This window comes from Arvicola amphibius, chromosome 1, assembly GCF_903992535.2.
Source record: "Arvicola amphibius chromosome 1, mArvAmp1.2, whole genome shotgun sequence".
Classification (NCBI taxonomy): Eukaryota; Metazoa; Chordata; class Mammalia; order Rodentia; family Cricetidae; genus Arvicola; species Arvicola amphibius.
The window spans coordinates 164933981-164945946 of record NC_052047.1 but is presented as its reverse complement, the minus strand read 5'-3'; the positions used below and the strand labels follow the sequence as shown (position 1 = coordinate 164945946).

The 11966-nt window shown below is 43.3% G+C and overlaps 1 protein-coding gene across 1 annotated transcript in view; it reads left to right on the top strand.

The window, feature by feature from the left end:
* The first annotated feature begins 7268 nt into the window (after window positions 1-7268).
* Window positions 7269-11966, top strand: part of C1H9orf135 (chromosome 1 C9orf135 homolog) — a 94664-nt gene continuing 89966 nt past the window's right edge. The window contains exon 1 of the mRNA XM_038317774.1: window positions 7269-7420. Within this exon, the coding sequence (XP_038173702.1) occupies window positions 7269-7420 (152 nt within the window). The remainder of the gene's footprint in view (window positions 7421-11966) is intronic.

Sequence of the window (11966 nt, the reverse complement as noted above, 5' to 3'; positions counted from 1 at the left end):
CGCATGCAAGGAGCTTCACAAAAACATTTATTAATTCAAAGTTTTGTAAACTAGGTCTCTGGGTTTTCTGGCTAAGGTCTTATAAATCTCCCATCAAGGCATCTGCTGAATCACCTTCTAATTTGGATGCTGGGAGTTGGGGTGGGAATCATGGATCGTGGTTGAATTCAGTTCCTTGCAGTTGTAGGACAGACACCCTCATTCTCCAGCCAGCAGTCAGCCTTCTGAACCCTTCTTCCAGACTTGGCTTAACCCTCTCATCTTCAGTGCTGGCTACTGCACCTTAACCTCCTCCTCTGGTTTCTTCTGCCACAGCCAGCAAAACTGTCCTCATGATAAGACTGGGGCTCCTATGTAATCTCTCTCTCTCTTTTTTTTTTTTATGAACTCAAAGTCTTGGTGTTCTTAATTACATCAGGAAAATCTCCTTTGTCGTGTGTGAGGTGAACTAAGCATCAACATCGTATCATCCTCATGTTCCCCTGGATTTGGGCACGAAATCTAAAGGCGAGTCTGTAGATTTTTAGGAGCCTCCTTGCTCCATCGACTAGAGGCTGAAATAGAGAAACTGGTCCTGAAGACGTCAGGCCTGGGATTCATGTGTGTTTAAGTCAGCGGTATCTCTGGAATTCCGAGTTGCATACCGCATTGTGTAGATCCGAGAATACCTCTGTTTGCCCTAAGGAGTTGGCTTGACTCAGTGCACTCTTCTTTGTTGTCAAGAATGTACTTGCCCAGTCACTGCCCTCAGCAGAACTTTACCTAGATACCATTGGCATTTCTTGAAGAATTCCTAGACCTAACATTAAAGCGATTGCAGGGATGGGGAGACTTTTATTTCCTTTGGGGATTTTTCTTTCTCATTCAGGGTCAGGAAGTTTTCCAGCTTCCTACCTGAGCCCTTCAGCCCCAAGGGCAATACAGAGGCAGCTTCTGGCTCAAACGCACACTTGTCTTCCTAAACAGCCAGGAATCATGTGGACGGTCAGTCCCTTATCCTGTCTTCCGGCATGAGCATCTGTGGGCGGGGCTTGTTAAGAAAAAGGAAAAATGTCCACCTTAACCAGTAGCAAAATGGCACCCAATTTGCCCTCCTCCTACTGAACTTCTTGCTCAAGGGGAGAGGAGATTCATTTACCCGGATTGAAGAACAGGAGGGAACAAAAAAGCCCCAGCGTTGTTTCTTGAGTTTCCTGGACTTCTTCCTAAGAGCTGTTAACACAGTTAAATCGTCTCACCCTTGCTACTGGCAAGCAACAAGCTTCCAGAAATCAAAGACGCCCTGGGGAGAAAAAGGAGAAATGGAAGGCTCTTTAGACCACTGGTGACAGCGGATATTTAGTCTTTAAATAATTAAGGTTATACCATTTGTACAATATTAAGGAAGGCTCTAATCTACATTTATGTTAGAGCATGTCATTACTATTTTACAAGATTAAATTTTTATCATGATAGCTATGGACGTTTCTGCCAAGAAATTTTACTTATTGGGTAGATTAGATATTAAAATAAGGGAAATGATGAATTATGGAATACTAGATGCTGAATATTTAATAAATCAATCCCACGTTGCTAGTGTAAGTTTCTAAAAGAATGCCTGTTGCATCCTAACACTGAATCAATACTAGTTAATGACAATGGCCTGAGGACAAGTAGATGCCTAACTGGTTCACAGTCCAAGTTAGAAGCACAGAGGAACCATGCTCAGATTTAAAATCATTCTAAAATAGACTGCTGTAGTTGAACTGCTGGTAATTTTCCAGAAGTCAGAGGAAAGGAAAGAAGATTGACACATTTTCCAGTTGATTCTTTAGTAGTTCCTGGGCCCTAAAATTTGGCTCTAGATTATAGGATTTTGTTTATAGGTTCAGTCATTTTTCTTTCACGTTTTTATACAACTTTGAATGGTATCAGTTTTCTCCTCCTCCCCTTCCTCCCCTCCCTCCTCTTCCTCCACTTCTTCTTCGTGCTGCAAAATGATTCTGACTCCCAAATTTACACTGCCTCTCACAGGAGGAAGAGGAGGGAAAGAAAACAAAGAGACAGCGGGGTGGGGGTGGGGGATGAATGAAGGGATGAAGAAAACAAGGAATAGGACGTTGAAAAAAGCGAGAAACAAAAAGAGGGAAAGTCAAGAAAGGACGAGGGAGAGAGCTAAGAAGAAAGGGGTTGAAGAGATGGAGAGGACCAGAACAACTAAGATGGCAGCTGGGCTCCAACACCTTCACGTCTGATAAGGAATGCATACGTGAGGATGTGGTTCACGATGGGAGGCCCCTGTGTTTGGAGAACAGCAATAGAAAAGCTATGCCATCCTTGATTAAGCCAGCAATTCTTAGTTCATCAATGATGAGCATGATACAATATAAGTACAGTTTTAAATCTATTTAAACTAGATTGGCATATAGATGAACAAATGGATTTTCAGCCATCTTAAATGCTTGTCTCTCAGCTTTGAAAGAGAGAGATTTGGTTGGGGCCGGAGAAATGGCTCAGCAGTTAAGAACACTAGCTGCTCTTCCAGAGGACCCGGGTTCAGTGCCCAGCGCTCAGCATTCTCAGCTGTCTTTAACTACTCCATTTCCAGGGGATCCGATACCCTCATACAACACACGTGCAGGCAAAACGTTAATGTACAAGAAATAAAAGTAAGCTATTCAAATTTTAAAAAGAAATGTAGGTAGTGAGAGGAGAGAGAGAGAGAGAGAGAGAGAGGGAGGGAGGGAGGGAGGGAGGGAGGGAGGGAGGGAGGGAGAGAGGAGTATATGGTGCTGATGGTGCATGCTGTGGCCTTGGAAGGTCCTGAGATAGGGCTCTCCTGGGAACTGAGCACAAGCCCCTGACTATTAGCTAGGATAGGAATGGAAGGATGAGAAAGTGGACCTCTTTCCCATGTATGTAACTGATGTGGAAAGACCAATTTTAATTGTGGATGGGAACCTTCTCTCTCTGTGTCTCTGTCTGTCTGTCTGTCTGTCTGTCTGTCTCTCTCTCTCTCTCTCTCTCTCTCTCTCTCTCTCTCTCTCTCTCTCTGTGTGTGTGTGTGTGTGTGTGTGTGTGTGTGTACTGTTTTCCTAAACTGTATAAAACACAGAGGGTAACCTCATGCTCATATTCTTTGCTCTCTGGGATGATGGATGTGATGTGAACAGATTCCTTAAGTTTTTGTTGCTGTAACTTCCCTGTTATGATGACTGTGACCTGGAACTGTGAGCAGAAATAAACTAAGTGGCTCCTGTCAGGGTGTTTTATCATAGCAGTGGGAAAGGAAACTAAGACACACTAATTGGTTTTTCCTTGGTTGAAGTTTGCTGTCCCAGTCAATTCTTCCTAGCAAAGGTTTTAGGGGTCTGAAATTTAGGGCTGGGGTGTAGCATGCTTGCCTGGGAGGCCCTGAATTTGATCTTCAGCATGTGCAGAGGGCTGAAAAGGGACTAATGTACAAAGAAGGCATTACTTGAAGCTTCAGCCTTTGCTGGTCTGATGCTGTTTGAAGTAAACTGGAGAAACTAGTGTGTTTCGATGACCTGTGACTTCACATTTGTAAACCATTGTAGGTCTTTGCCTACAAACCATCAAGTTTATTTACAGTCGGAAGGAATTCTGCTGATGGGGAACCTCCTTTAGTCAATGGCCTTTGAGAGGCTGGAGGGCGTGGCTTGGGCACCAAAGAGATATGGACCGCCTGCATACTGGCTCTCTCTCTCTCTCTCTCTCTCTCTCTCTCTCTCTCTCTTTCTCTCTCTTCCCTCTTTTTCTCCTCCTCTCTCTCTTTCTCTTTCTAGGCTCCCTGCTCTCATACCTGGATGCTGGTGTCCATTCCTGTTCCCTGTTGTGATCTGTGAGTCCCCCCTTAAATAAAGAACCCCTATTGGAGCTACTGTGGGATTACTTCATCTTGCGCCTTCCTCTTCATCTGGCATGTTCCCCTTCATTCTGTATGAGTTCCAAACCAACCCGTGATCACTGATCACACTTAAAGCCTCCCTAACAGTTTTCTGATTAAGACTGTTAAATTTTGTATTAAATATGGTTAGAGGTCTTGTCTCAATGGTGCCATTTTGTGATCCTGCATGAGAAGAGACACTTTTTGAGCCTTTTGTAAGGCATTCTGGGAAAGGGGGAAAAAGGAAAACATGATCAAAAGATATTCATCAGAAAGACCTATGGTTTGAAATTTCTCTTGAAAATGATGTATTTAGGGAACTACACATGTTAGATCAACATTTTTTTCCACACAATAAAGGCAAAGCCCAGTTGCAATAATAATAGCAGTAGTTGAAATTGAGGGCTGAACGCCTGTAATGTGTTCCATCACAAAGACCCACAAAGCCCTATTCTGTCCTATTTTGTTGATAAATCAAGAAATCAGAATTCTACATAATGTGCTGTTGTATATAAAGAGAGAGTAATATGGCTGCACACAAAGACACATCTCAGCACAAGATGCAGGAAAACATTTAGTAGACACTGAGAACAATATGGCTTAGGAAGGTTAATATTAACAAGAAAAAATATGGGGCTCGAAAGATCGCTTAGAGGGTAAGAATGAGTACCGTCTGCAAGAACTCCAGCTCCTGAGAATCGTATGACTCTGTTCCTTGAGCACCTGAATTCATGTGCACCTACCTCCCCCAATTCATACACATACAGTTAAAACTAAAATAAATCCTTATTAAAACGATTATAATCACCAACTCAAATGGGCAAGTCATTTTGGCTTGAAGAACTCCTAAATCAAACCTGCGTCTGTTTTACTTAACACTTCTATGCTGAACACCTTTGGAACCTCCACCAGAACCCACCAGGCTTCCCTCCTCAACACCTCTTCAACCTCTGCAGCCATCTGTTGCAGAAAGAGTGTGTTTCTGGGTATCTTCCACTCTTGAGTCAAATTTTCTGCTGCATGCATGTCACCATCATTTGAAACATAAGTAAAATAAACACAAAACTATGGTAGTAATGAGGTGTGGTAGTTCCGATAAGAACGACCCTCATAGGCTCATATGTTTGAATGCTTAATCACCAGCAAGTAGCACTATTTGAGAAGAAGTAGGAGGTGTAGTCTTGTTGGGAGTAGGTGTGGCCTTGTTAGAGGAATGTGTGACTGGAGATGAGTTTTGAAGTTCCAAAAGCCCACACCAGGCCCAATCTTACTCTCTTTGCCTCTCTCTCTGCCTTTGGGTCAGTATGTAGAACACTCAGCTACTTCTCCAACACCATGGCAGCCTGCATGACACTACCATGCCACCGTGATTCCCACCACGATGATAATAGACTGACCTCTGAAACTGTAAGCAAGTCCCCAACAAAACGCTTTCTTTTATGAAAGCTGTCTTGGTCATGACATCTCTTCACAGTCATAGACCAGTGACCAAGATGCTAGAGAGTTCTGTGTTGCGTGAGTCAGTCGAAGAAAGAAGTTGTCCCAAGATGAATTTGCAGGCCTCTGTGGCAGCAGGGAGGTCCAGCCTCTGATGGGCTGAATTTCGAACAGCTGTACAAAGGCGTATTTCTTGATTTGCTTGATTTGTTACACAAAGTTGTGTTTTAGATAAAGCATTTCCTCACACCAAGGTTCCTAATCTAATCTATGTGTCTCTCTAAAGGAAAGTGTCATGTGCCCTGCCACTTTAGTCCATATTGTGTACATGTGCAGCAGACACACTCCAAAATTTACCCTAGATACAGTGAAACACTCTTCATTCTGCTCTTTACCCTAGATGCAGTGACTCTGTTAGATTCCCACGACACTAAGACATAAAGGGAAAGGGAAAGTGGTTATGTCCCCTCCCCACTGCCCCCACCAACTGCAGCGCTGTTCTCTGCTTTGATTGAACAGAATTGGATAAGTGGCGCTCATTACCCCTTTTAGAGTTCACTTCTATTGCTCTTTCTATCAAAAAGGAAAGACTGAAATAGCAGCAGTTGGCACTCTGCGGGCAATTAGCTCATAACTGGAGATGATGTATTTGATTTCAGGTAGTATGGATTGCGGTGACTGTGAGTAAAATGAGGATCTTAGCCTACCCCTGGTGTGTCCACACTGTGACCAATGGCCACAGGAAAGCACTCGGAAGATGTGTATAATCAAATTTGTGAAATCAGATCCAAAATAATACCTCAATATAGACATCAATACATCTTTGATAAGTGAATCTATTTGTAATGTGAATTATTTCTTTGTATTTTCTTATTTTTTATAAAAATTACCTTTTATTTTTTTCAAAATTTATATATTTGAATCAGGAACCAAATAAATTCAACTATTCTGATTGGTTAATATGGATTTTAAGCTGTTTCAAAATGTTTATTTAGTTAGTTATTAGATGGAGCCTCACTATATATCCCCATGTTAGTCTCAAACTCAGTCTTCTTGCCTCAGCCTCATGAATGCTAGGGATGTCTACCATGCCTCACCAGGCAGGCAATCTTTCAGTACCTTCTGGTGGCTGTGGTATTCTGAGTAAAGGTCAATCCGTATCATATTCACCTGTGCATTTCCCACTGAGAAGACACAACACAGTAATGGCAAGAATTAGCGTTGTCACAAAATGTCAGAGGTTATAACGAAGAAATCTTGGTGGTTCTCTGGGAGCTGAATTCCGGGTTCTAGAAATAGTTTGGCCTCCTCCGTATTCCGAAGGGATTAAGTTCCTCCTCTGCTCCTCCCCTCCCCCACACTGCGCAGGTCCATCCCTGTGCTGTTCGTCAAAGGAAGAAGGCAGTGCTCAGCATCTGGGACTGGAACCGAGTCTTTTGCGGCTCAAACTGTTCATTTGCTGAATGGCTCTACTGTTTGCCAGGCAATAGAGGTGGGTCATTTTCCAGGACTAAGGTTTTCTCTTGCTCTCTTTTAGTTAAACTTAATTGTGAGCAGAGGTGTGGTGGTAACACATGGACCTTTAAAACGGCTACCACTGCTATTTCACCTTAAAGGATTCTCTGCACTGTCTGCCCTTATCTCCCCTTGCTCAGGTTAGGCTAGCGAGCCAGTGCAACTACAAATCCTTAGCCTGCAGCCCTCCTTCCAAAGTCTGTGCAGACTGTCACTCTCACTGCATCCTGGGAAATGTAGTTTAATCAGCAATCAGAAGCCGGAATCAGGTTAGTAACAGGGAAGAAACCCCACCTTTCATTGGCTCCTCCTTCTCTATGACCCCTCCCAGGTTGCTTAGGAGACGAGAGACACGGAATCTTGGTCTTTGTTACGCCGAACTGGACCGGTGCTGAGGGAAGTTCAGTCTGTTCTCAACTCGGGCACAGATATGGGGACCTTCAAGAGCACCTGTCAGGATTTTTTCGAACGTAAAGAGCAGTGGTATGAGATTGGACCCACGGACTTGCTGGAGCGCAAAGGCTCCCTAACCCTCCGCTCTCATCACAAGAAATACTCGAAGCCAGTGCTGGTGTATTCCTGGTGAGCCAAACACTCGCCGCTGTCCATGGGTCCAGGGAGGGAGGAGAAGGATCCGGCAGCAGGTGGACACAAAGTAACAGAGTAACAGGAAACAATAGGGGAGAAGAGAGAATGGGAAAGAGGAGAAGAAAATCAAAGAACAGAAGTGTGAAGAGATAAGAAAGATGAACAAGAGAAAAGTGGCACAGAGAAAGGAGGGGAAGCAGACCTTCCACAGAGCAGTGACCATATCAAAGCGAGCTAGAAGGCTCCAAGACTGCTCCCCAGCACACACCAGGACCTGTCCCAGTCAGTACTTTGGCTAAGAGAGAGTTTAGTTGTCTGTCTACACAGTGGGAAGGAATGAGAGTCATTTAATAGGCTTGAAAATCACCCCCTTGACACAATGCTTACGTGTAAAGGGAAGTCCTATTAGGAAGTCAGGCCCACTGGCAAGAAGAAAGGTTCCTGCAGAGGACCTGTGTGGCCAGGGCTTGGGGAGGTGGACTCACTTGAGAGCAGCCCCTTAGCAACCTACAGGTTATCATTCATGAAGACACTTCCAGCCAGAGGGAGCAACGTTTAGTCTTTCCTTGGGTAAGGCTACTGTAATTTGGCATACACAGTGCTTTTTTTTTCTTACTTGATCACACTTAAAGTTCACATAAAGATGCAGGGTTGTGTGTTCGCATGGAAAATTGAAAGGCTTGGAGAACTTCCTTTTAAGTCCATCATCTTCTGAAGATGGGGCTCTCAAGACTCCAGGCATTTGGCCTTCTTCTGTGCTTTGGGAATTCTGCATAGACTAATGCATATCTCTGTCTCTGTCTCTCTCTGTCTCTCTTTCTCCTCTCTCATTAAAGTACCCAATAGCTACAATGTCAGCACTGGAGAAAGGTGGATACATTTTTGGGGGGCATGGGAGTTTAAATGTAATTGGCCCCCATAGGGAGTGGCACTATTAGGTGTGGCTTTCCTGTAGTAGAGTAGGTTTGGCCTTTTTGGAGGAAGTATGTCACTGTGTGTGGGGGGGCTTTGAGGTCTCATTTACTTAAGCATCACTCAGGGTGGCACTCAGTTGACTTCTGTTGCCTGTAAGATGTAGAACTCTCAGCTACCTCTTCAGCATCATGTTTGCTGGCATGCCACCATGTCCCGCCATGATGATAACAGACTGAACCTCTGAACTGTCCGTTCACAGCAATTGAACCCTAACTAAAATGGGTTGGTTGGTCAAGTTTCTTACAGTAATTATTTTCGGAATATTTGTAATATTGGAGGGAAGTGGGAAGACAGACATGGAAAGGAGTTATAGATACTGTCTACTTTATGCTTTTGCCTTTGAAGAGAGATGAGTGGTTTTGACTTTAGGCCTGGGTGGACACAACCATTCCTGAACTGTTTGCGACACCTGCCATTTCTGTTCTGCAGACTCTTCGAAGGCCTGTCTACTCACTACATTTCCAAAGCCCACTCCTTCTTCTTTTATTTCTCATTCCAAAGTATACTCTCTGCCTGCAAGAAACTCAGTGTGAGAGATTATATAGGCACAAAATCCACAGCTACCCAGGGAAACAGTCTCTTTTTCAACAATAGTTTCTTATGGAAACAGACTTCTTCACATTGGTAGCGTACTTGCTTATGGCAGGGGTGGAGTCCTAAGTACTGCCTTTTGGCTTTGTGTATGTCTTACTTCATTACCCTTAAGCAAAACACTTAGCTCTTCCATGGACCTTTTATGCCACGAGGATCTGGATCATAATAGACATTGCTTCTGTGAGTTATTGATGAGAAAGGGTTTTCAACAAGACAGCACTTCTGCTGCCTTCTGCATTACTGTTGCCTTGAAGTTAGCTTGCAAGCAGCATGGATGTCAATAGCAAATGAAAAGTGTGGGGCCTGCTGAGAAAGAAGCTCAGGGGAGGACTCTACGCACCTCATTTCTGAGCGTGCATAGAGCGTTCCTGTGTTCTCAAGGGAGAAGAATTAAAGTCAACTCAGCAAGTATGAATGTGTCATATGCTTTGCTACATATCAGGGTGCAGAAAGGAAGACAAAGATCATTGAGATAATTTTTGCAAAGCACTTTGTCCTCCTTAGGGTTTCTATTGCTAAGAGGAAAAACCATGACCAAAGAAACTTCGGGGAGGGAAAGGGTTTATTTGGCTTATATTTTCACATTCTGTATCTCCATCACTGAAAGAAGTCAGGACAGGAACTCCAAAAGGGCAGGATCCTAGAGGCAGGAACTGATTCAGAGGCCACGGAGGAGTGCTCTTACTGAATCGCTCCTCGTGGCTGCTCAGTCCACTTTCTTGTAGAACCCAGGACCACCAGCCTAAGGATGGCACCACCCACAATGGACTGGGCCCTCCCACAGCAATCACTAATTAAGAAAATGCCCTACAGGCTTGTGTACAGCCTGATCTTAGGGAGGCGGTTCTCAATTGAGACGCCTTCCTCTCTGAGTAGTATACCTTGTGTCAAGTTGACATAAAATTAGCCAGTAAACACGTATGTCTCGGACAGAATAATCAACACTATGTATTACAGCACAAGAAAATAAATCCGTTAGATGAACTTGGGCTCTAGATTTTAATGACAGCCCTGTGGCTAGGTGACAAGTGATTCCATGGCTCCGGGACTAATTCCGCCATTGCAAAATAGTAGTTTTAGGATTGTTGTATGAGCATAGTAGGTGAAACCCCCATTACTATTTAACCTGGCATACAGTTAGCATAAAATTATATATATTAGGACAATTGGTGGTGTTCTCAATGGATTTTACAGATTAGTGCAGGACTTCCTGTGATTTTTTTTATGTAAATCGATGATTATTTGTGAATCAGAATCGTACTCGAGACAGCCCTCCCATCATGCTCACATGCACAGAGAGGCCAAAAGGTTCAGTGTTTCCCCCCAGTGTGTATGTTCGCAATTAAGGTGAAATAAGGCAAAACGCTGCCTTCTTTTTCCTCTCACAGATGTCGGTCTTGTGGTCTGTTTTACGCTACCTTGTCTCTTTGGCATCTCTGTGCTTTTTATTGATGATGTTATTGCTAGCATGCCCACAGACACCAGGATGAAGTGCTGCCTGGTGTCTCTAAGCACGAGAAGGTTGTGTGTGGTGTGTCTTTTGAAGAAAGCATGTGTTGGACAAGTTTTGCTTGAGTGTAAGCTCTAATGTTGATGGTGGCAAGTTCAATATTGATGAAGCACCCACATATATCAGATACGATGATAAGATGCCTTTAAACTGGTGGACAAAGGGGCTTGGGATGTAAGTTAGTAGCAGAGTGCTTGTCTTGTAAGTGGGAGGCCCTGGCCTCCATCCCTAAAGTCACAAGAAAACAAATAGGAACACATATATAAAAAGGCTCTACATTGTGACCAGGAGGCCACAGAAACCAGAGCCTGTTTCCTCTGTGAGAGATACCCGAGTGTTTTGAGACCTCTTTAGAACATGCACTATGAGACTCTTCTGTAAAAACTCAGGAAGAGTAGCATCTTCTGAAGCTGGCCACACCCTGCTGCCCTTTCACAAAACCAACCTGTCATCGAACATCTCAGCTAGCAAGGCAGCACAATATTGAGTGTACACTTACAAATGAACAAGGTCAGCAAACCCATGATGTTAGCTTTTGATGATTGCCGTATTTTATGACACATTTAAACTTTCCTTAAACTATATTTAGTGGTAATTTTTAAGTTCAGTCATTAAACATCTAAGGTCTGCGTTTACCGCTTGGGCGACCTCTCTCCGTGGAGTACTTCATCAGGAGCCTTTAATACTTGCAAGTACAGATGAAGTGTGTAACTAGAAGAAATTCTGATTAACTCTTCATTGCTGTTTAAACTTGGATTTTTTTTCCCTGCAGCTCATTATCTAACGTGTAATAGAAGGTCGGTTTGACCTCACTGAACATATTGAGAATATCTGTCTGGGAGATACGGTAAATCATGGGAGCGGATGGGTACCTCTAGTCCGTTATTAGCCCATGACACTGCCCGAGAGCACCTCCTCGCAGCTAGAGTGCTCATGGATAGAGCCCCTCACCCTGTCCCAGCCTGCTGCTTTTGAGTTAGAAATGCCTTCTCTGAAAGTCATCTTTTCTCATTCCTTTCAGTAGATTTATGGAACTGTATCATAAATGTTTCCATTAGACATTGTGAGCTGAGGGAAAATTAAGTCCTGGAATCTTTTCCCACTCATTGGAAAAATAAGAAACAGAAGAAAATTATACTTACTTTTAATAAATTCTCTCATGTGAGATGAGTATGTTCATTCATTCATTCATTTGCTTCTGTTCCTTGGCCAAATTGACAATTTGTAACAAATGATAATAATTTAAGGGGAAAAAAAATCATCCAGATCTCCATGGAGACAGATCCTGCTCCGGTCTCCATGGTAATATCTAGTTTTAAGGACTCAGATTAATTTTAAGCATTTGTAATTTTAATTGTTTTTCTTTCTTGGCTAAACCACAGACTAAAGGTCCTGAGAGTTACACTTTCCCCATGCCATGCCCCTACATCATAATAAGAAGAAAATGAGAATGAGGGAGGA